The following is a 25,195-nucleotide window of genomic DNA, read 5'->3' as shown; positions in this document are numbered from 1 at the left end:
TAACCTTTGGCTGAACACCACTCTTTAAAAAAAAGAGAGAGATTATTATCTAATCAGGAATTTGCGGATGGTTCTCCTGACCTATTGTTCAGTCATGCCAACAAAACAAATTGATGCTCTATAAACTTGGAGATATACTCTATATAGAAGTGGTCTTTTTTTGTTGTTATTTCTGTTATTTTTTCAAGTTTCTGCAAATGAAGGATGTGAGGGAGAAATACAAAGTGCATGAATTAAGATCCTGAGTTGAAAGGGAGATTTTTCATAATCATTATTGTGATTATTAATAGGGTTTGGGACCCAGCCATATGATTTATGGACACTACATTTCCTTGTGGAGTAAATATGTGTAAAGATGTATGTTTCCTTTAAAACAGTTGTGAGTACTCAATCATAGCACCAAGAAAACAGACTGAGGAGTCTGACCCCGAGGGAAGAGCAACCTGGCCAGGGATAGCAACATGGAAAGTTTTTCCCTTGGCCAATTGTTTATTTGCCTTTTTTAAAAACAAAAAAACAAAATGTTCATTGCAAAATGAAAGGCTGAAAAAACACAACAACAACAATAACAAAACCACAAAGAGAACATAAAGGTCAACAGCAACAATGGGAAAATGTGTGTTGTTAGGATTCAGTTGCTCCACCCACAGCTGCTTGCTTGTTATGAATATTACTACTTCCTCTCGCCATCATTGAACAGTGCACTGATCTCATCCAGGAACTTGATCCCAGAGGCTTAATTGTCTGTTCCTCAGTTGGTGCAACGTAAATTAGAGCAACTATGCTGATCACACAGGGAAGGCTCTGTCCCAGTAAATAGGCCAGTAATACTCATGCTGAAATTGAAGTTCTCTTTAAAACCTACCTGTTACCACCCTAGCTGGTTTGGCTCAGTGAATAGAGCGTTGGCCTGAGGACTGAAGGGTCATGGGTTCAGTTTCAGTCAAGGGCACATGCCCAGGTTGTTGACTCATCCCCATTAAGGGGTGTGCAGGAGGCAACCAATCCATGATTCTCTCTCATCATTGATATTTCTATCTCTCTCTACCTCTCCCTTCCTCTCTGAAATCAATAAAATATTAAAAATAATAGATAGATAGATAGATAGATAGATAGATAAAACCTGTTACCATGTACTGTTTAGTTCTGGGTAGAAAAATAAGAAATTTTCCTGGAAAGAAATTGGATTTTTTTTTAAGCCATTACTCTCACACTAACCCAGATCATGCCCCTGTGACTAAATTCACTTGGGTAATATTCCTTTTAAATATTATGTTAAAATCCTAGCTCTGTGTGTCAGCTGGGGGGCCTCACCACAGGGGTGGGGGAAGGAAACGGATGGTTTCCCTGGAGCACCCGCTGAAGGTCAGCCTTTGTAAATCTTTCCACTGAGAGCAGAGGATTCCTCCAGTTCCTCCCTGGGGGACCAGTCCTGCTGCAGCATTCAGAGAGCTTTCCGTGGGGAAGGAACTGGGGGATCCGCAATGTTCAGAATACAGATTTCACTTAATCTACCTTTGAGGAGCAGTTCTCCCCCAAAACTTCAACTGGCCCTGTTGTTCCTGAGTGAGGGTCTCTCTGATGCAGCCTTTGCAGAGAGTAAACTGCCTTCTGCTGGGGGAGCGAGAGCATCATTGAAAAAAGTCACCTGGATGTGCAGGGAGGGAAGTAGATCAGGATGCCAACTGTTCCTGATGTGAATTTATGGTCCATATTTTCAGCCTCACCCCTCATCCCAAAAAAATCCTACCTACCTTTTTTAAAAAAAATTTAAAATATATTTTATTGATTTCAGAGAGGAAGGGAGAGGAAGAGAGAGATAGAAATATCAATGATGAGAAAATTATTGATCAGCTGCCTCCTGCACAATGGCTACTTGGGATCAAGCCCGCCACCTGGGCATGTACCCTGACTGGGAATTGAACCTGTGTCCTCTTGGTGCATGAGTAGATGCTCAACCACTGAGGCACATGGGTGGGGCATTTATTTTAAAAAATATCAGACTTAGTCCATGATAAATGTTAATTTTCAATAAAATTTAGTAGGGAGGCCAATCCACATTCATTCCTCCTATAATGAATAATATAGATAATCTCAATTTTTTAAAGGAAGTCTATAGGTGGATGCAAGAAGCAAAGAAGGAACAAATTGAATTAACCTGAGCATGCAGGGTTGTTCTCCAGCCATTCACCCATCTCCATGTCCTGCCACCACTGCTTCAGGTGCAGTTAGCATTACTGTTTAGTTGTGGGCCACTATGCACTGCCTTCATTGTTTTCTATCGAAGCATGTTTACTAACTCATATAATTCACAAATTGTGGAAGACTTGACTTTAAAGGGTGCAATGGACACTTCAAATGCAGGGTCATGAAACTGTGAGTAGAATATGAAGGAAACTGCCCCCTGGCCATGTGGCTCAGTACTTTGGATCATCATCTCTTATACCAAAAGGTTGTTGGTTTGATTCCCAATCAGAGCACATACCTGGGTTGTAGGTTCGATCCCTATTTGGGGCTCGTATTAGAGGCAGCCTATTGACATTTCTCACAGTGATGAGATGTTTCTCTCTCTCTTCCTTCTTTTCTCTCGAAAAATCAATAAAAACATATCCTCAGCTGAGGGTTTAAAATATATATATATAAACTAGAGGCTCAGTGCACAAAATTCATGCATGGGTAGGGTCCCTAGCAGCTGCCAGCTGCTGGCTAGGGCCTCCCTTCCCTGGCTACCAGTTGCCAGCAGGGCCTTCTTTCATTCCGCACCGCCCCCTAGTGGGCAGCACACATCATAGTGAACAATCAGTCTGGTCGGTTGAACTCCTGCCCGAGGGGACAATTTGCACATTAGGCTTGCAAATATATATACATACTAGTGGCCCAGTGCATGAAATTTGTGCACATTAAAAGAGAATTAATGAGAAGAGATATTTTAATATTGCTATTTGCCCTATATCTATAATAGAAGTGTCAGAGATGAAAGAAAATTAGTAAAATGTATATAAAATCTTCCTCCTGTCAGAGTCTGGGGTATACCTCAGGACCTAGGGTCAAGTCCCCACCCACTTCCTTCATGTGCTTGGAAAACACAGGAGACCCAGACCCGAACAGCCCCACCCACACCGTCAAGCCTCTCCAGGTCGGTGGACACAGTCTCAGGTCCCCCAGCCCAGCGCTGGGGCAAGGGGTGTGGCCTGAGGTCCCTGACAAGCCCTGCCAGGTGTGGGGTGTGGTCTGAGGGCCCTGTCAAGCCCCACCGGGTAGGGGGCACAGCCTGAGATCCCCTGACCTGGCACCGGGGAAGGGGGCACAGTCTGAGGTCTCCCAGCCTGGCTCCAGGGTGGGGGGCATGGCCTGAGGTCCCCTGTCAAGACCCGCTGGGCGGGGGGTGCGGCCTGAGGTAGCCCTTCAAGCCCTGTGGCTGAGAGGCACAGCCTGGGGTCCCCCGGCCCAGTGCCGGGCGGGGGGTGCAGTCTGAGGTCTCCCTGCCTGGAACTGGGGTAAGGGGCACAGCCTGAAGTCTCCCCGCCCAGAGCTGGAGCAGGGGGCGTGGCCTGAGTTCCCTGTCAAGCCCAGCCCCTCTTCCCCCGCAGAGTCATACCAGTGCTGAACGGGGACACCCGCAGGCAGTGTGACATTAGCGCTGGGGGCAGAAGTCCCCACCCCTGGCCCTGCCCACAGACTGGTCGTGATTGGGACACCGTAATGGACAAATTAGCATATTACCTCTTTATTATATAGACTAGGGGCCCGGTGCATGAAATTCATGCACTGGGTGTGTGTGGGGGGGGTGTCCCTCAGCCCAGCCTGCCCACTCTCACATACTGGGAGCCCTCAGGCATTGACCCCCATCACCCTCCAATCGCAGGATCGGCCCCTTGCCCAGGCCCAACGCCTCTGACAGAGGTGTCAGGCCTGGGCAGGGGACCCTCATTTCCCCCCATCACTGGTTCTGCCCCCAGCCCAGGCCTGATGCCTCTGGCCCAGGCATCAGGCCTGGACAGGGGACCCCTAGACCCCTCCGATTGCTGGCTCTGCCCCTTGCCCAGGCCTGATGCCTCAGCCAGAGGCGTAGACCCCCATCACCCTCTGATCACCTGATCGGCCCCTTGCCCAGGCCTGACGCCTCCACCAGAGGTGTCAGGATTGGACAGGGGACCCCCATCTCCCCTCGATCACTGGCTCTGGCCCCCGCCCAGGCCTGAGGCCTCTGGCCCAGGAATCATGCCTGGACAGGGGACCCCCATCTCCCTCTGATCGCTTCCTCCACCCCCCGCCCAAGCCTGACGCCTCTGACCCAGGCTTCAGGCCTGGGCAAGGGGACCATCATATCCCCACAATCCCCAGCTCAGCCTCCTGCCCAGGCCTGATGCCTCGGCCAGAGGAGTTGACCCTCATCACCCTCCGATCACCAATCACCAGATCGGCCCCTTGACCAGGCCTGAGGCCTCCGGCAGAGGTGTCAGGCCTGGGCAGGGGACCCCCAGCTCCCCGTGGTTGCAGGCTCCGCCCCTGCCCAGGCCTAACGCCTCTGGCTGAGGCGTCGGCTCGGGCAGCGGGGACCCACAGCTGCAGCGGCCCCGCGATCGTGGGCTCCGCTTTAGGCCCAGGCAAGGGACCCCTAGCTCCCGGGACTGCCAGCTTCGACCATGCCCAGCTCCCATCGCTGGCTCCACCCCTACTTCCTGCTATCACTGGCCAGGGCGGCAAAGGCACCTGATTCTCCGATCATGGCTGGGGGGCTGGGCAAAGGCGGCCCCAGGGCCGCCTTTGCCCTGCCCCCCAGCTCTTAGCTCCCCCCTGGGTTTCCGATCACTGTCAGTGGCAGGGGGCTTCTTCCTGCTTTCCCTTTCGCCTCCCTGCATTGTGCCTACATATGCAAATTAACCGCCATCTTGTTGGCAGTTAACTGCCAATCTTAGTTGGCAGTTAACTGCCAATCATAGTTGGCAGTTAATTTGCATATAGCCCTGATTAGCCAATGAAAAGGGTATCGTCATACGCCAATTACCATTTTTCTCTTTTATTAGTGTAGACTAGAGGCCCGGTGCACAAAAATTTGTGCACTCGGGGGGTCCCACAGCCCGGCCTGTGCCCTCTCGCAGTCTGGGACCCCTCGGGAGATAACAACCTGCTGGCTTAGGTCTGCTCCCAGGTGGCAGAGGGCAGGCCCAATCCCTTGGTGCAGCCCCTGGTCTGGCTCAGAGCAGAGCCCATTGGGGAGTTGGGGCGCCACCCCCCGTCATGCACAGAGCAGGGCGGATCGGGAGGTTGCGATGCCACCCTCAGTCATGCTCAGGGTAGGGCCTATTGGGGGTTTGGGGCACCGCCCCCGTCACACTCAAGGCAGGGTCGATGGGGAGGTTGCGGCTGATCCCGGTGCTGGGAGGCATATTACCCTTTTACTATATAGGATAGAGGCCTGGTGCACGGGTGGGGGCCGGCTGGTTTGCCCTGAAGGGTGTCCTGGATCAGGGTGGGGGTCCCGCTTGGGTGCCTGGCCAGCCTGGGTGAGGGGCTGAGGGCTGTTTTCAGGCCGGTGGGTGACTAAAGCTCCCAACCGCTCCTTTTTTTCTTTCTTTTTTATTCTGGGCCAGCTTTAGCTCTGAGGCTTGGCTCCAGCTCTTAGGCCTCGGCTGCTGAAAGCAGGTATCTGGTTTGTTTGGGTTCTATAATCGAAACACTGTTTCAACTCCAGCTCTGAGATCCCAGCTGGCTGAAAGCAGGGATCTACGTTTGTTCTATAATTGAAACAATGTTGCAGTCCTGCTGGCTGAAGCCCGGCTGGCTGAAAGCAGGTTTCTGGGGTTTTGTTTAGCTTCTATATTTGTAACAATGTTTCAAACTGCAAGCTCAGAGGCCGGCAGCGGCAGGCAGGGAACGTTGGAGTCCTCTGTCACTGAAGCAAGCAAGCCTCATGTTTGCTTCAAGCTGCCTGTCTGCCGGCCGCCATCTTGGCTGGAAGTTAATTTGCATATCACCCTGATTAGCCAATGGGAAGCGTAGCGGAGGTACAGCTAATTACCATGTTTCTCTTCTATTAGATAGGATAGATATGAAGGACAACATTCCTAAGCAGTACTCTTTTGTTGCTCTTTTTTTTTTTTTAATTAATTCTAGGTCTGGAGTTCAAACTCTGCCCCATAATGCCAAGGTTCACTACAACTACGCAAATTTCCTGAAGGATCAAGGTCGGAACAGAGAAGCAATCTACCACTACAGAACGGCCCTCAAGTAAGCACCATGTACCATATGGTTGTAGCTGTTGTGCCTTTCAGGTCCTGTATTTCACTCACCCCTCTGAGCATGTGGGGGGTTAGTTTCTTTCTCATGACAATGAACATCTCCTTGGAAGTGGTACAGACCTTGGATTCTGAGTCTGATGGCTCAGTGTTCAAATCTGTTATTAGTGTGGTAACTCTACCTTGCTCTTATCTCAATGCTGTCTTGTAAAAATTTCACTGCTACACATTGCAAAATGAAGTGATGCTCAGTTGAACACACACACACACACACACACACACACACACACACAGGCAAACTGGAGTTGGTTGTCAAAAATATACTTGTAAGTTCTCAGGATATTTACTCTGATGAATTGTCCCTACTCTAGGCTTCTGACTGTCTGAAAGGATTTATATGAAGACATTTGAGTATACCAAATATGGCTTGATGTATGACTTTAAGAGAAACTAAAAATTCAAGTTCTAAATTACCAGCAACAGTCTGTAATGCTCTTAAGTACTCTTGAAAATTGCAACTCTGGCTTTCAAAACGGTCTTCTCCAAAAGGTCCCAGATAATGAACATATTTATCCTGGAACCTGTGGAGATGTGATAGCTAACACAGCCTCAGACTCTCCAACTGTGGGCAAAATAGAGCAAGGCGCATCCTCTCTTTTACTGAATCCCAGGGGACTCACCGAAGCTTCCTGAAGAGTTTTCCATGCCCCCACAGATTGACTCACATCTGGTCGAATTTTCTGTTCCTGTTCCATCTTAGGACATACTTAAAATATGCAAACCAAACAAATATATTTGACTGAAACGCCAACTCTATTGACTCAAAGCTCAGATTGAAATTGTCATTCTTAAAGTAACCGACCTGATTTTTTAAAAGTATCCCTTTGAACAGTGTTCTGCTCAAGTGTGTTGTTCAGCAGTCAACATCTGTTAGATTTTAGGACCTGTTACTTAATATTCAGTATAGCAAGCATTTTCAACTGTCGCATCAAGTTCGCTGTCAAATACTTTCCCAAAGATTACAAGAAACGTTAGGTTATGGAAGAATACTTGTAACAGAGCTTTTTATTGAGGAATAGACGTTTTTATTAAGGAGTAGAAGATAGCTTTTAAAATGTTAAGGAATGATATTCTTTCACTGGAAGGCAGTTTACCCAAATGTTTACGATGCTTATCATGGGCTGGTAAGATTATGGTTTAAATTTTTTTAACATTCTTTTGTGCTCCAGATATTTACAATGAACATGTATCACTTTGGCAATGAGGAAATGTCCTTTTTAAAAAGGCATATTCCTTCAAGGATACACATAAAGTGTGTTTTGGCTTTAACAATTGGCATTTCATGATTTTAGCTGGCACTCTTGAAGGAAAGAAAAGAGCAGTAAGTTTGTGTGAAAAATATTGATTGGAGGGAAGTGTATCGGTATCTTTTTAAATTTGTTTTATTCTAACGGACTATTTTCTCTCAAGTTCGCACAGGAAAATATGGCAGACCCTGAAGCACAGCTTGGGGCAAAGGTATAAGTTAAGTAAATTCTCTGGCAGGTGATTTTACTGAATTATAGTAGCCAGTTGGGTACTTCGCCTTCTCTCCCATGAAACAATAAAAATAAATGTTCAGCAACTGTGCTTCTGGAAGAAACATGTCCCTTGAGAAATGAGGAAAAACAGTGAAAGCAGTAAATATACCGCATAGTAATTAGTGAAACATTTCGCTCTCTCAGACCAGGTTCAAAAATACTTCTGATCTAAAATAAAGTATCATTATTTTTGTGTGGATACCTCTGTGGTGAATTTTCAACAGATGTGGGTATTTTTTGGTGTGTGTGTGTGTGTGTGTGTTTAGAGACAGAGGAAGGGAGAGGAGTAGAAAGATAGAAACACTGATGAGAGAGAAACATCATCCATTGGCTATCTCTTGCACACCCCCAAATGGAGATGGAGCCTGAAACCCAGGCATGTACCTGAACCAGAATCGGAATCGGTGGCCTCTTGGTTCCTAGGTCTGTGCTCAACCGCTAAGCCACAATAACCTAGCTGTGTGTGTTTTATAATTTAAATAAATTGTCACTGTGTGTTAGAAAATGAAAATACTAGGACTGTTCATTACTAGAAGAAAGCCCTTATTTTGATATTGCTATTTCTTTGCGGGAGTTGCTGAGACAGGAATTCCTCCCCCTCCCAACTGTTCCACCTCTGTTTCAACTTCAATGTATCTGATGTTTTCCATATTTGCACACTGCAAGAAAGAGAATGATTAGGAGAGATGCAGGGTTGAAGGTGATATTATCTGAAATCAGGCCCAACAGTTACTCATTCCTGTTGTACTGACTATGTAGATCCCAGTGGGAATGGTGAAATTAGTCATTAGGGTTGTGTCAATACCAATATCTTTTTGGCTGGCGTGCAGTTCTAAAAATAGCACTATATTAGATTAGTAATTCTATATCACATGATTATTCTGCTTCTTTTAAGCTTTATTCTATTTTTTTTTAACCATGTAGAAGTATTTCTGGAGTACAAGGGAAATCTCCCCAGGAAAATGCTACAGCTGAGTTTATAGATTCAGATTAAGATCCACATCATCAAAGAAAAATGTCAGGACCCTTTCCTAACACAAGTATCAGTTTTGCTTTGAGTGAGGGGCAGCTCTCATGTCTGTGCCTAGTCTGGGTTCTGTAAGGCTTGCGATTCTGTTTTCTGGAGAATCAGAAGACCCCTGGTGGATCTGCCAGGTAGCTCCAGTGCTTTCTGACCATTGCGTTACCCTGGGGAAGGTTTCTGCCTTGACGCGTTATTTTATGGAAATAGAAAGGCTAGAGATTGCCCAATATCTCAGCTCTCCCACGAAATGCCTCATCCCATAAATCCCAATGGAGAGATGGTGGCCCTGCCTGGATGAAGTGTAGAAGACACTGAATGTGTACTTGGCCAGTGCATTGTTGATTAGCTTAAAAGGTCTGTTAAAGGTGAAGAGTTTTAAAACAATTTATGCATGCTCTCAAATTTTATATTGTACCCCAAAATTTCACATCTACATCTGTTCACCAATCTACTACTGTCAAGCCAAGTCCTTTCCTCTGAGTAAGAGTCTGCTGATTAGAAGCTGTAAAACCACACCCATAATTCACTTCTATGATGATCAGTTTCGATACTTTAAAGTGGAATAAAAATTTTAAGTCTATTTGAGAATTTTCTAATTATACTCCTCCAGTCTTTTACAATGATCTCACATGTCTAACTCAATGGCAATTTTTTGAACAGCTTCTCTTTTTTAAGTACTTTCAGAGTATTTGCTTAGTTTTAATGGAAATAGCAACTCTCTTATTTATATTTACATTTTATCAGTTTGAAAAATATTTTATTATATTGTACAATTGCAATAAAAGCTTCAACTGGAATAATTTTGTTAATAAACACAATAGAGCAGTCATGCAGCTCAGCCCACGGAGCAAAAGGGCCCAGGCTTACAGAGAAAGTTAAGTTGTGGATATCCACTGATATGTTTTACAGAGAACATCTGGGAATCTGATGACATAATTAGAGGCTGTTTTAAAAGAGTTTGCACTAGGTGATAGAGTCATGGAATCTATTTTTTTCATCTTGTATTTAAATTCCAGACATGACTGGATTACTGGTTGGCTAAAATGGATGGATCATCAGGAATCCTGCAGCCAGGAATGAGAGTAGAGTTTGTCTTTGTCCAGGTGGGTCAGGAAGGTCTCTCCACAGATTCTGCTGAACATTTGTTCACCTAGATGCTGTCTTCCTCCCACCCTACTAGCATAATGCCTGGCCACACCCAGGTCTGCTGATGTGTTCCAGGTGCTTGGATACCAGCCATATGTATAGGATTCCATCCTGATAAAAGGGCTATGATCCCCTCAGTCACTCAAACAACTATTTTATTTTCACAAATATGCTTTCAACATGAAATACACAATAAATCATTTTAAGATTCCACCCCTCCCCCCCCCCATAACCCTATCATGCGGGAGATGCAATGCCTTGCCCTGGGGGTGCTCAAGTTGTTCTGGGCCAGCCCTGGGTCCCTTAGAGCCGCCTTGCCCACTCCTAATATATCTGTTATTGATGTTTTAAACAGAAAATCTGAAGGGAGAGAAAACTATTTTCAAAGGGGGTTGAAGTTCCTGAGCAGGTTCTTTTCTATGGGCATAACTAAAAGGGAAGGAATGTGCTTTTAATGCCCCTGGACACAAGAAATCTACACTTGCTTTTAACTAGTTAACGCCTGGGAAAAAATAGACTTCTTATTGGAATTTTTTAACGCATGAAGTAAAGACTTGTCATGAGAGTAGTGCCCATTGGTATCGTCCTTTGTATTTCCTCCTATGTGGGTAACTGGAACTTGGCAGGGAGATCCCATTAGACTACGATAAATGTATGTGGAAATGGGAAGTCATAAAAGAATGAGTATTGAAGAAATGCCATATCATTAGAGTCTAGAGAAATCTAACTGTGCCCCACTGTTCACTGATGTCCTGAGTATATCAATAAGATTACTTTATTATAAATCCTTTGCAAAATGCTATCTATAAAACTGGTGGGGTTTGAGCATCTTTTAAAAATCAGGGTATATGTAAAAAGTCTTTCTTTACACAGCCTGTTTTAGTGAGCATTTGAAATAACTCTACTGACGGCAGGTGGCCTTGGATACCAGCTGCCATGTGTCTCTGGAAAGAATTAAAATTCCAATGTCTTTGCTAGCCAGGTTGAAGAAAAGGAGATGCTTTCTTCTGCTGGTGTGGTATTTTCACTTACAGAAGTATAAATATATACATATATACACACATATATGTTAAGTCCCGCAGTTTTATTCATTAATTGAAGAAGTTAAGTATACTTCATGCAGACAAAAGACAGAATTTTGGTCACATTGTGGACATACTATGGACTAAATTTCCAAATGGAAGTTCCATAATTTATACTGCCCTCTCTGTCTCTTTTGTGATTCCCCAGGAAACAATGGGAGGCAGAGATTTGCGTGCAGTATGTTTATTCAGGAATGTTCTCTGAAGCACCAAGTAAGAAAGCCAGGGAAGCAAGAGGTACAGAGAGAGTTGAGGTGCAGTGCAATTACTAGGAGGCTTCAGTCGATCCCACAGGAGCTCTGGAAAACCCCTCGGAGTCCTCCTGAATGGACAGGAGCTGGAACCTTTATACCCCCTTAAAACTAATCCCTGCCCCCAGGCAGAGAGGGGAGTCTTGAGTGAGGCAACTCTCGAGGCTGAGAGCAATGCCCAGGGAAGAAGTGTGAGCTGTCAGCAGCTAGGGAATACGTGCCTCACACTTGAATAGGGCCTCTGGGTGGTGCAAGACAGCATCCACTACACACCAGCTTAATTTATGATTTTTCTATATGTCAATATAGAAAATCACTTAGATTTTCTGTTAAAATTAGAATAGTGGTATTACCTACCTCTGGGTTGGAATAGTACAAAACAATTCATACAAAAGGCTGAAAGCAATGTCTAAATACCTGGCAATAATAAACTCAGTCAATGTTATTAATATATCCAAAATCTGACCACTTCTGTCCACATGCAGTACCCATCACCTCTCACCTAGATTACTGTAATAGTCTCTGGTCTCTGCATTTTCACCCCGCCCCCACTCCCTTCAGACTGTTCTCAGCACAGTAGCCACAGGGATGTTCCATTCATAGCAGTCCATGCTCAGAACATTGCTGGCTCCCATCTCATTCATCGGGAAACTCAAAGCCCCTGCAAGTCCTGGCCACCTTCCTGCTGAGACCGCGCCTCCTACTATTCTTGCTCGCTCAACTCTAGCTACATAGTGCTCCAGACACACCCCAGTCAGGCACACACCAGTCACATTACATTCCTATTTCAGGGACTCTGTATTTGTCATTTCCTCTTCCCACAACACTTTCTCTTCTCTAAATGTCTGCTTCCCTCCCTTCCTTCAGGATTCCTCACATAATGTCATTTTCCATAAGGCCTTCCTGGTCACCCTTCTTAAAAGTGCAGCCACACCAGGCCAGAGTGGCTCAGTTGATTAAGTGTAGTTCTGTGAACAGAAAGGTTGTTGGTTCGATTCCCAGTTGGGTCACATGCCTGAACTATGGGATCCATCCTGGTCATGGCGTGTGTGGAGGGTCTCTCTCTCTCTCTCTCTCTCTCTCTCTCTCTCTCTTTCTGTCTCTCTCTCCCTTTTCCTCTCTCTAAACATGTCTTCCCATGAGGATTAAAAAAAAGTGTAGCCACCCCCAATATACCCTATTTCCCTTCTTTGCTTCATTTTTTCCTACTGCATTGGTCACACTCTAATGTGGGCCATTAGCAGAAGGCCTGGCACATTGTAGATACTCAATGAATGTTTGTTGAAAGAAAAACTGAATTAATATAATGCATAAAATCTCTCTCACAGGCCCCTTAGGTTCAGAGGACACCTCCATAAAGATAAGCCATGTTTCTCACTGGGAGGGTGGTCAACAGTTTAGTTGAAACAACTTCATTATGCAGGACAATCCTATGCATTGCAAGATGTTTAATTCTCCTAGTTCCTGCCCATTGTATACCAGTGGTGACCCCAATTCCTAACATGCCTATCAGGGAAATGCATCCCCTTTCCTCCCCACTCCTCATGATCTCCTTGGTTGGTAGTTATTGGTTAGGAATATGGTACCCTTTTCCTGCACCTCACTCTCTTTTTTCTAAGTTGATCCAATAATCAGTATTATTCATGCTATGAACTGTGATGACAGTAAGGATTCCAGAAGCGCATTGATCTGTCACAGAGGACTTTGAATCCCCTTTATAATCTTGGATGCAGTTGTTAAAATTGCACGTGTCTGAAATTCCATTTGGTGTCGAGCATATCAAAAAGGCTTGGAGGAAATTGCTCTGGTGCCTGTGGGACCATTTGCTTCAGAGGGTGAAGGACTGACAGGCTTCGGAGTGAGTGTTTGACAAAGAACATTCCTACATTCTTCAAATGGAGAAGGTCACCCGTCCTTCACATCTGAGAACCCATGGTATGGGGGAAACAGATGGATACAAGATGACTTGAGTGTTCCCTGGGTTAGCGATGAAGAAATAATGGATGTTATTTGGACTGATGGGAGCAAGTCAAAGGCCATGAACAGCAATGGAGAGAATGATTTTTTGGAGGCTAAGTTATCCATATGAGAGAAGGAGAGCTGGCAGCTTCAGCCTGGCATGGGTTCATTAGGGCTATGGAGGGAGCCAAGTGAAACCACCCAGAGGTCCTGCAGCTGACCCAAAACCTTAAATGGATGCAGTGTCATAGGTACGATGATGGGTATTTTCATAGCCACTAGCTCATTGTTCACATAAAAGCTGATTTGTTCTCACAGAAGGTCAATATGTTATTAACCTTATTGTTTCAGAGAAAGAAAACTAAAGCACAGACATGCATTCAAAATCAGACAGCTAGAAAGTCACCTATGGCTTCTGCTTCCACACAGAGTTATTTTTCCACTCCACCAAAGGAATTTCCCATCCATCTGGCACAGAAACCGAAGTCCGCCATGATCACCCCAAGTCTCTGAGAAAGGCTAAATTATGTTCATCATTTTCAACTTAAAAAAGCAGAGAAGTAGTTAATTCAGTACATTTCCCAACCTCTAGAAGTAAATACTCAGGAATCAGGAAATTGTCAGCCATTTAAAATGACTCATTTCCTGAGGATATCGGAGAGCATGGTTTTACTCTAAATTGTCTTAGAAAATCAATTGGGCGGAGTCTTTCAGAATCCTGCTGAAGGTCACCCATTGTGAGAGGTCAGATCATTTGGCTGGCCCCTCATGAAGAGTGCATCCCATTTCCCTAAATCTCAGCTGAGGGGTTTTTCCAAGGCGGGTCTGCAATGGACCAGAAGGATTGCATTGTAAAAAGAAACTGGGAAGACAATTGCTGGGTGTTAATGGTGATGTCACACAATTAAAGAAGCAAACGAATAAATAATCAATGTCATCCAGGTGCAATTACTGACATGATGATTCAGATTTTATAACATGAAGGAACCAGGCACTTAGCAATGCCAGAGACTAATTATGGTTGAAAATATGTTGCAGACTCCTGAAATGAAGTTTACTTTGGATATTTTCTAGTCCAGTGAAATTTAGGTTTCATGGTTGAATTTTTTCCCAGTCAGGTTTTTCTTTTGGATTCTTTTTATTTCTTCTCAAAAGGAAATAGAAAATAAATATCTGTCCTTAGCATAGTTAACCTAAAATAAAATAATGTGTGGAACGAGAATCAGATAAATAAATCAGGGTGGCCGTAACCGGTTTGGCTCAGTGGATAGAGCATCGGCCTGCTGACTGAAAGGTCCCAGATTCGATTCTGGTCAAGGGCATGTACCTTGGTTGCAGGCACATCCCCAGTTGGGGGTGTGCAGGAGGCAGCTGGTCGATGTTTCTCTCTCATCGATGTTTCTGACTCTCTATCCCTCTCCCTTCCTCTCTGTAAAAAATCAATAAAATATATTTTAAAAAATCCTCATCTTCGCATAAACGCTAGTCCTTTAAAAAAATAAATCAGGGTGTGTATATTCTGAAATGAAATTGCAAATTTGAGCACATGATATAATATGACTTAAAACAATGAAATGAATTAAAAGGTAGTCAAATGATGAAATTTTGAGCAGATTGTACAAAATTTAAAGTAAAATACTAAAAGAAAATGTAAAACCAAAAATTAGTCCTATACGTCTCATATCTTTAGTAGTGGTTAAAGCTTGAGAATAGTGGATCAGAGAGTACATGTATCTGTCTTATGCACTGAGTATTGTTGATCGTGGATTGCTTTGCATAATACTGTGCTTCTCAGAGACACTATGATTATTTTGTATGGCAGGAGAAACAGTTTTTCATTGAATAAAATTTCTGTAACTATGTCTCCCAAGTTTATTTTACTTCTGTCACTGAACAGTATAGTTCCTGTAAGATCACAGTTGAATGGATTGGTCAAGGAAACAAAAAGATAACTTATTCAAAATGCAAGCTTTAATTTATATGTATTTGCTGATGGTGAAATGACTCACATATTGTTTGGGAAAATAGACCTATAGGAACCATCTGCCTTCTTTACACTAACACAAGGGCCTGGCCCCTGTGGCTCAGTGGTTGAGCATCAACCCATGAACCCATGTGGGCTCCATCAACCCATGAACCCATGTGGCATGCAAGAGGCAGCCAATCAATGATTCTCTCTTATCATTGATGTTTCTATTTCTCTCTCTCGTCCTCTCTGAAATCAGTAAGAAAATTTTTTTTTCAATAAAGAACACAGGACTTCTGAGATACTTCTTTGTGTTTTAATAATCTATTATTTACTTAATTTTTCCCAGCATCCCTTTCCTTAACTGTAAAATTATACAATAATTTTACTTAGAGAACAAGGGAGGTTAAGTGAGATAATGTATGTAAAAGCCCTCTAAAATGTAAAAAAGTGCCATGAATACATACTAGGTCTTTGGGGACCCATTTTCTTCTGTTTTCCACTTAGGCTACTGTTCCTGTTAACATGCTATTGATGTTCATTCTTCCCAGATAAGAGGACTGGGAATGGAGGGGAATGCTAATGTTCTTAACTATCTACTTCCTTAATTCTGCCAATTGATAAAAATCAAGAATGCTTTAAATGCTCAAATGGATATGTGTTTATTACAAATATAAATTAATAATTGAAAAATAATCTTTAGTTCATGGAACTGTATCTCTGTACCTAGAGTTCTTTTTTAAAGAGGAAAAAATAAACTTTCTTATAGCACATAACTATTTGACAATATAACATTTTTTCTGTACAATAAATTTTAAAAATTTTAACTGATTGAAATAAAAATAGTAAAGAAATAGTGAGAGAGTCCCCATAAACAATGCATATGGTGAATAAAGTTATGAGAAAGAAAGTCCAGTTACATTGATTTTTAAAAAGGAAGCCTGCCCTGGCTGGTGTGGCTCAGTTGTTTGGGCATCATCCCGTGCACCAAAAAGCTGCTGGCTCAATTTTGATCAGGGCACATGCCTGGGTTGTCAGCTCGATCCCTGGTAGGGGTGTGCGGGAGGCAGTCAGTTAATGTTTCTCTCTCACATAGATATTTCTCTTTCTTCCTTTGTCTTCCTTTCTCTCTAAAAATCATAAAAAATTTTTTTGTTTTTTTAAGCAGGCCCAACAATGACCACTGTGCTGCAGTTCAGTGGCGCTTTTGTTGTGGTTGTTTTTAGTTGGAGAAGGGAATGGTCACTAACAGAACTTATGTAAAACATACCGGCAGAAGTCAAAGTCCAGATGGGCTTAATTTATTCTGACAATTGATGTAGCTACATAGACATCTCTTAAATTTATTCACCTTTTCAATAGAAAACTCCCCCTAGAGAACTCAGGATTGACATATTAGACCCAAGTGAATTCAAATACAAGTTAATTTAAGAAGTAAACACACAAAATAAGTCGTGTTCTTGCATAGGTCTTCAGTACATAAGAGAAGACTCTCTGTTTTAAGAAAATATCTACAACTATATAAAAATAAAAAGTGATATTTTTTTTCCTGACCTGGCTGTTAAAGAATCCTTTTAATGAATTCAGCTTTGTTTCATAAATAATGCAGTACTTTTTTGTGATGAGGTGAACCTAATCAGATAACCAGTGAGACGAGGTATTGCGAGAAGACCCTTACTATTACCAGGAATGAACAACAGCTATTCATTTTCCAGGTGGAGGGCTGTGCATGGTAATAGCTTCAGTAAATCACCAGACGTGCCAGCAGTCCTTCCGTTGGAAGGGTTGAGACTCTGGTAATTAACATGGAGCCTCTTTTCCTAAGCCTCATGGTTCTGCAGCCTTGGAGCACAAGCCATACTAAAGGCTTTTACTTTCCTTCTCACCACTTGGTTCTCATTTTGAGAGTTCAGTACAGACTTACATTTGGTTTCTGATTTGACAAAAAAAAAGAGGGAGAGAGAGAAAAAAAAAACATTTTTGTAGTTGGTGACCTTTGAAAGTGCATGCCATTCATTTAAATGGCAGTGGGGTCCTGAGTGAATAAAACGTCAGGAAAGAAGGGCTGAGGACCAGCTGGAGAGGCCAGCTAGCTGCTTGGCGCAGACCAGAACTTTGACACAGAAGTGAGCCCACGATGGAAGCTCTTACTGAATGTAGACCATCCTTTTCCATAGTTTGTGCTTTCACCTCAGGCATTTATTTTGGTAGCTCCAAAGCCTAAAGAAACAAGGGAAAGATCACGTTTTATGAAATTACCTCTCCTGTGGAGGCAGATATCCTGGGATGCTTTTTAAAAATATATTTTGTTTTATTGATTTCAGAAAGGAAGGGAGAGAGAGAGAGAGAGAGAGAGAGAGAGACAGACAGACAGACAGACATATCACTTTGTCATCTGGGAAACAATGAGAATTACTCTCACCATGTTCACTGGACAACTCTTTTTTTTAATATATTTTATTGATTTTTTTTTTTTTACAGAGAGGAAGGGAGAGGGATAGAGAGTTAGAAACATCGATGAGAGAGAGAGAAACATTGATCAGCTGCCTCCTGCACACCCCCTACTGGGGATGTTGCCGGAAACCAAGGTACATGCCCTTGACCAGAATCGAACCTGGGACCTTTCAGTCCGCAGGCCGACGCTCTATCCACTGAGCCAAACCGGTTAGGGCTTCAATGGACAACTCTTAAATCATCTGGCAATCACAGAGCTTTGCTCAACATAAAAAAAAAAAAAAAAAAAAAAAAAAGTTTCTTTGGAAGAATTTGAGCCCTGGCTATAATGTGCTCTCCATATCCACTTCCAAAATAACTGCTAGACACAAGCTTCCCAGGAGATTTCTGGGCATGGAGTGAATGGGGGGGATACAAGAGCATTTTATTTTTGCCTCTCATCATAGCTCTGATACCCTGTAGGGTCATCTCAGAGAGAGCACCAGACACCATGCCTCAGAAACTGGGAGATTGGGTGTGAGGGGCTGTAGCAGAGACTCTGGTGTTGTCTTTGCTAATTAAGAAGTCACCAAAGAGAAGCAAACAACAGCCCTTGTCTGGCCTGAGATGTTTTCTTTCCCCCAACTTCCTCTTATAATACAACTTTCCCTATAGCCTTCAAAGTCATTGTGAATAATTAGGGCTTTTAAGCTTTAAGAGGGTGTAACATTCATTTGAATTGATTCTATTCCTTGTCAGTCAAGAGAAGCATTACCTAGAGTGTCATCTTAACATTACTAGTTCTGAGGGATATTCATAGTTGGTCAGTGAGGGAGTAGGGAAGGGAGGATGACATAGGCAAATAAACTCAGGACACACTGGTTAAGCAACGATTTTGGGGGGAAAGTGGAGCAACTTGTCTTTTTGGCCTTTTAATAGCAACCCCTTCAAAGCAAAGATTTGAAAAAAAGGATGCAACTTGTCTTTCTGGCCTTTTAATAGCAACTGATCTTCTTAGAATGGACAGAACGGGGTGGGAGGGGCAAGTATGGCATTTGATTGTCAAGAGACTGACAAGGACAGATCCTATTTTTATTACTTGGGCATGACCTTGGCTTTCTTACATTAAAAGCCAGCTCCACCAGCTTGTTCAAAGCACTCTGGGTGACAGAGATGGAGCCTCTTAGACGGCTAGTTCTGTCCACTAGCTGCAGCAGAAGCAGCCACGTCACGTGGCTGTGCTCATTTGCCTTCTTTATAGTTTCATGTTAAGGAAATAAACTGATTCTCTTTCTTCTTTAATCAGCACAAATTTGGCTTGTTGGTGCATACCCAATCCCTTACATTTGCTTTGAACGTGAGAAATGTTATTTTCACCTTATTGTGTATTATCTAATTTTTTTAGTGTTTGTCAGGATTTTTATTCTGAGATCTATATCAGGCCAGATGGGAGCACATTACAGAAAGAGGGGGAGATCAGGTAAAATGGAAAAACAAAGTCAAGATAGATGGTTATTGGGGGTTAAAGATTATTGTTATGGGGAGACATTATGCATATCCTTTTCTCAAAAGTGATGGTCTAACTAATGCTCCAGTCCAAAGGTGTTTATGAAGATTTCTCACCCAGGAATTCCCAGCATCTTGTGGAAATAGTGGGCACTATAGAGGCAGCTGGGCAGTAGTCCCACCAGGAGAGAAACTCAGCACCTGAGGCAAAGAGGATTTTCTATTAAAGGAAGTTGAAAGTAATTTTAGTCTCCAAATGACTAAAATTTATTTATTTTTGGCAGATTCACATACTATTTTTTTGCATTGTTTGGGAGTTATTTACTAATACCACTAATATTTGCTTCTCTGCCTTATTTATATGCTCACATCTGCAAAAATAGTTGACCATTAAGATTTGGCATAAGAAAGAAAAACAAAGCTGGGAGAATCATGCTCCCTCATTTCAAACAATATTAGAAAGTTATACAAATCAAAACAGTATGATAGTTTTTATTTTAAAATAAGATATATTGATCAATTAAAGAGAATAAACCCACACATCTATGGTCAATTAATTTACTACAAAGGAACAAAGAATACACACTGTGGAAAGGACAGTCTTTTCAATGAATGGTATTGGGAAAATTGGACAGCACATGCAAAAGAATGAAACTGGTCCATTATTTTATACCATACAGAAAATTAACAACAGGAATTGAAAACTGGAATATAAGACCAGAAACCATGAAACTCCTAGAAAAAAACATAAGCTCCTTGACATCAGTCTTGGCAATGATTTTTTTGGATTTGACAGCAAAAACAGATGCAATACTAGTAAAAATGAACAAGTGGGACTACACAAAACTAAAAAGCTTCTACACAGCAAAGGACACCATCGATAAAATGAAAAGGCAACCTTCAGAATGGGAGAAAATATTTACAAGTCATGTATCTGATAAGTATTTACCATCCAAAAAATATAAAGCTCTCATACAACTCAAGAACAAACAAAAAAATTGGGCAGAGCCTCTGAATAAACATTTTTCCAAAGAAGACATGCAGATGGACAACAGGTACATGAAAAGATGCTCAACATTATTAATCATCAAGGAAAATCAAAACTACAATGAGGTATAACCTTAAATCAGTTAGAATGGCTAATATTTTTAAATCATTTTTTTTATTTTTCAATTAAAGTTGACATATAATATATTAGTTTCAGGTGTACAATTTGGATACATTAGATAACTTACTAAGATTATCCTCATAAATCTCATACCCATCTGACACCATACATGTCATTACAATACTATTAACTATTTTCTATGCTATACTTTACATCCCCATCACTATTCTGTAACTATAAATTTATACTTTTTAATTCCTTCACCTTTTTCACCCATCCCCCCAAGTCCCTATCTGGCAACTGTGACAATATTCTCTGTATCTATGAGTCTGTTTCTGCTCTATTTGTTCATTTATTTGTATTTTAGGTTTTATTGTTGATAGATATATACTTACTGCCATTTTATTGTTCATATTTTTTATCTTTTTGTAAAAGAAAACCCTTTAACATTTTTTGTAATACTGGTTTGGTGATGAACTCCTTTAGCTTTTTCTTGTTTAGGAAGCTCTTTATATGTCCTTTGATTCTAAATAACTTTGCTGGAAAGAGGTTGAAGGTCCTTGCATTTCATCACTGAAGTTTTGTTATAATTTTTACTAGAGGCCCGGTGCACAAAAATTTGTGCACTGGCGGGGGGGGGGGGTCCCTCAGCCCAGCTTGCCCCCTATCACATACTGGGAGCCCTAGGGGATGTCCTCCTCCCTGCTCCCTGCTCCCCTTGGGCAGTGGGCCTAAGCCACAGTCTGGCCTCCCTTTGTGGGAGTCAACCAGGCCGATCAGGGGAAGGCCGCAGCCCCATCACCGCACTGTTGCAGCCACTGCCAGTCAGGGCAGCCACCAAGATGTTTTCATCAGCACGGACTCCAGTCCCTTTACCATGAAAAAATCCATCCATCCATCCTTCCATCCTTCCATCTTCCTTCCTTCTCCTCACCTGAGGATATATTTCCATTGATTTTTAGAGAATGTGGAGGGGAAAGGGAAAGACAGAGAGAAACATCAAAGTGAGAGGAACACTTTGATTGGTTGCCTCCTGCATGAGCCCTGACCTGGGCCCGGGCCAGGGAGGAACCTGCAACCTAGGTACATGCCCTTGGTCAGAATTGAACCCAGAATCTGTGTTGGGCAGGCCGAGGTATTACCCACTGAGCCAAACCAGCTAGGGCAGGATATGACATTTCTTAACCCTCCAGCAGCAGACCTTCCTTTTTTTTCTCCAGGAGTGTAGTAAAAAAACCCTAGATCACCTTTTTGGACTCTCATTACCCAAGTTACTAAGAATATTACCAGTGACCACAGGGAGCTTAGCCAATCAGCAGTCAGAAAAGGTGTTTCCTCTGTAGTTCACACCAATTGCCAGTATGGCCCCTGCCGGGCCTAAAGCCTCTGAAGAGTTATTAGCCCTGGGCCGGGTCACTCCCAGCTCCCCACTGCTGCCACCATCAATGATTGCTGGCTGGCTCCTCCTTGGCCCAAGCTTAAAGCCTCAGGCTGAGGTGTTAGGCCTGGGCCGCCATCAATGATCGCTGGCTCAATGATCGCTGGCTGGCTCCTCCCCGGCCCAAGCCTAAAGCCTCTGGCCAAGGCTTTAGGCCTGGACTGGGGCACCCCCAGCTCCCCGCCGCCACCGATCGCTGGCTGGCTCCGCCCCGGTTCCCCGCCAAAGCCGCCATCAATGATCGATGGCTGGCTCTGCCCCAGTCCAAGCCTAAAGCCTCTGGCTGAGGCGTTAGGCCTGGGCCGGACCCCCCCATGCTCCCCACCATCAACGATCTCTGGCTGGCTCCTCCCTGACCCAGGCCTAACGCCTCAGGCTGAGGGTTTAGGCCTGTGCCAGGGCACCCCCAGCTCCCTGCAGCCGCCGCCATCAACAATCGCTGGCTGGCTCCTCCCCGGCCCAAGCCTAAAGCCTCTGGCCAAGGCTTTAGGCCTGGACTGGGGCACCCCCAGCAACCCGCCGCCACCGATTGCTGGCTGGCTCCGTCCCGGTTCCCCGCTGCAACTGCCATCAAGGATCCCTGGCTGGCTGGACCGGCCCAAGCCTAAAGCCTCTGGCGGAGGCTTTAGGCTTGGGCCTGAGCACCCCCAGCTTCCTGCCGCTGCTGCCATCAAGCATAGCTGGCTGGCTCCGCCTGGTTCCCCTCCGCTGCCGCCATCAATGATTGCTGGATGGCTCAGCCCAGGCCCCAGCCTAAAGCCTCAGTCTGAGGCTTGGGGCTGACATATGCAAATTAGCCACCATCTTGGCTGTTGACTAATTTGCATATCTTGCTGATTAGCCAGTGAAAAGGGTAGAGGTTGTATGCCAATTACCATGTTTCTGTTTTATTAGATAGGATGTGATTGTGGGGGGATGCAAGTACCACATGTTCCTACGCCGCCACCTTGATCGGAAGTCTCGAATGGCTAATATTAAAAAATAAATAAATAAATAAATAAATAAATAAATAAATAAATAAATAACAAGTGTTGGTAAGATATAGAGAAAAGGAAATGTACATTAGTGCAGCCATTATGTAAAATAAAATGGAGGTTCCTCAAAAAATTAAAATTCGAACTAGCACATGATCCAGCAATTCCAGTTGTTGGAATATATCTGAAGGAAATGAGAATACTATATCCAGGAGTCATCTACAACCTCATATTCATAGCGGCATTATTTGCAAAACCAAGATGTGGCAACAGAAGGTGTGTAAGGAAGTTGTGCTGTGTATTTATACACAGTGAAATATTATTCAGTCATAAAAAAGAGAGGAAATCTTGCCACTTGTGACAACATAGCTCTATGCTAAGTGAAGTGAGTCAGAGAAAGACAAATACAGCAGATCTTCCATAACATAATTTCATTCAATGAGGTTTAGTTATAATTCTAATGAATACCTTGGGAGATTAAATCTTGTTTATAACAATTGTCCTATGGTAAAATAGATTTCATTATAAAGTCGCAGAACTGATTGACAATGTTAAATGAGTTTTACTGTACTGTATGAGCTCACCTATATATGAAATATAAAGTAAATTTAAAAACTGAAATAAAACAAAACAAAACAAAACAAAACCATAGAAAACAAAATCCATGGTTGATTACCAGAGCTGGGGAATTGGATGAAGGTGGTGAAAAGGTACAAGCTTCCAGTTATAACATAAATGAGATCCAGGGATATAATATACAACATGATGACTATAGCTAATAACACCGCTGTTTGGTGCATATGAAAGTTGTTAAGTGAGTAGATCCTAAGAGTTCTCTTCATAAGGATGAAAACATTCTTTTTTTGTGTGTATTTATATGAGACTAGAGGTCTGGTGCACGAAATTTGTGTACGGGTAGGGTTCCTAGGCCTGGCTGGCAATCAGGGCTGATTGAGGCCTTCCGGCTGCCAGCCAGGGCCTCCCTTCCCAGGCTGCTGGCTGCCGGCTGCCAGCTGGGGCCTTCCTTTGTTCTGCACACCTCCCCCCCCCACCAACCCGGTGGTCAGCACACATCATAGAGAGCAATTAAACTCCCGGTTTCCTGCTTGAACTCCTATGGGGACAATTTGCATGTTAGCCTTTTATATATGTATAGATGATGGATGTCAGCTAAACTTATTGTGGCAGTCATTTCACAATATATATTAGTCAAATTCTTACGCTGTATACCTTAAACTTACACAGTGCTTCATGTGAGTTATATCTCAACAAAATTGCATTAAAAAGGATTTGGCATAGATGTACCATTAAAATAAAGGAAAAATTCAGTGTTTCTTTTTGGTTGTGGCATAGGTGGGGGAGGCGGAAAGTAGAACAAGCAAACTGTCCAACTTAGAAGTTTTTGAACATTCATAGCTTAATATTTTAAATTTTTTTAGGCTGTATCCACGCCATGCAAGTGCCCTGAACAACCTTGGAACACTGACGAGGAACACAGCAGAGGCAAAGATGTACTATCAGAGGGCTCTCCAGCTAAATCCACAGCACAACCGGGCTCTGTTCAATCTTGGGAATCTCCTCAAGTAAGTAGAATGTACCTTTGATCAGGCGGCCTTGTAATTTCCTGAAATCCTTTTCTTCTCAACACTTGGTTATGCTATTGTCTTCTCTTCCAAGAGTGAAATAATTAGAGATTTGAAGCTTTGGAAAGACGCAATACTCATCTGAATTAATTCTATCCCTTATCAGTCAAAAAGAGTGTTTTCCAGAGTGTCTTTCTGGAAGTATTAGTTCTGGGAGCTGCTCATAAATTGTCTGTAGAGAGGCGAGATTAGGAAGGGATTACATGGTCAAATGAATTTAGGAAATACTGAGTTAAGTTAAATATAGTTCCTTGAAAGAAGAAAGAGAGAGAGAGAGAGAGAGAGAGAGAGAGAGAGAGAGAGAGAGAGAGAGAGAGAGAGAAAGAAAGAAAGAAAGAAAGAAAGAAAGAAAGAAAGAAAGAAAGAAAGAAAGAAAGAAAGAAAGAAAGAAAGAAAGATCCTTTTTTGCCTTAACTAGTTTGGCTCAATGGATAGAGTGTCAGCCCAAGGACTGAAGGGTCCCAGTTAAGTTCTGGTCAAGGGCGCATACCTCAGTTGCAGGCTCAATTCCTGGTCCTGGATGGCAAGGCGCAAGCAGGAGGCAACCAATATATGTGTTTCTCTCACATTGATGTTTCTCTCTCTCCCCCTACCTTCCACTCTCTCCAAGACTCAATGGAAAAAATATCCTCATGTGAGGATTAAAAACAACAACAAAAAATAAGGAGTAAATGTTCTTTAAAAAAAAAAAAAAAAACAGTTCCTTTATTGCAAAAATTTCTAATATGCTAAACGCCCTGTGAATCCTCAAACAGGGAATATGGAATACAGCATTTTCCAAGCCACTCTTTTTGGTAAGGCGTTTCCCACATATTTAATGAATATACTTTTGGCAAAGTGCTGGTC

At 43.1% G+C, this 25,195-nt stretch overlaps 1 protein-coding gene across 3 annotated transcripts in view; it reads left to right on the top strand.

Moving 5' to 3' along the window:
- The window catches only part of TMTC1 (transmembrane O-mannosyltransferase targeting cadherins 1), a 241,855-nt gene that overhangs the window by 168,012 nt on the left and 48,648 nt on the right, over positions 1 to 25,195 (top strand). For all 3 annotated transcript variants that reach the window (XM_059682472.1, XM_059682471.1, XM_059682470.1), the window contains 2 exons: positions 6,118 to 6,231; positions 24,146 to 24,289. In XM_059682472.1, coding sequence (XP_059538455.1) covers positions 6,118 to 6,231; positions 24,146 to 24,289 — 258 coding nt within the window. The remainder of the gene's footprint in view (positions 1 to 6,117; positions 6,232 to 24,145; positions 24,290 to 25,195) is intronic.

The sequence above is a fragment of the Myotis daubentonii genome, chromosome 2, assembly GCF_963259705.1.
Source record: "Myotis daubentonii chromosome 2, mMyoDau2.1, whole genome shotgun sequence".
Classification (NCBI taxonomy): domain Eukaryota; kingdom Metazoa; phylum Chordata; class Mammalia; order Chiroptera; family Vespertilionidae; genus Myotis; species Myotis daubentonii.
This window is presented reverse-complemented; position numbering and strand designations above follow the sequence as displayed.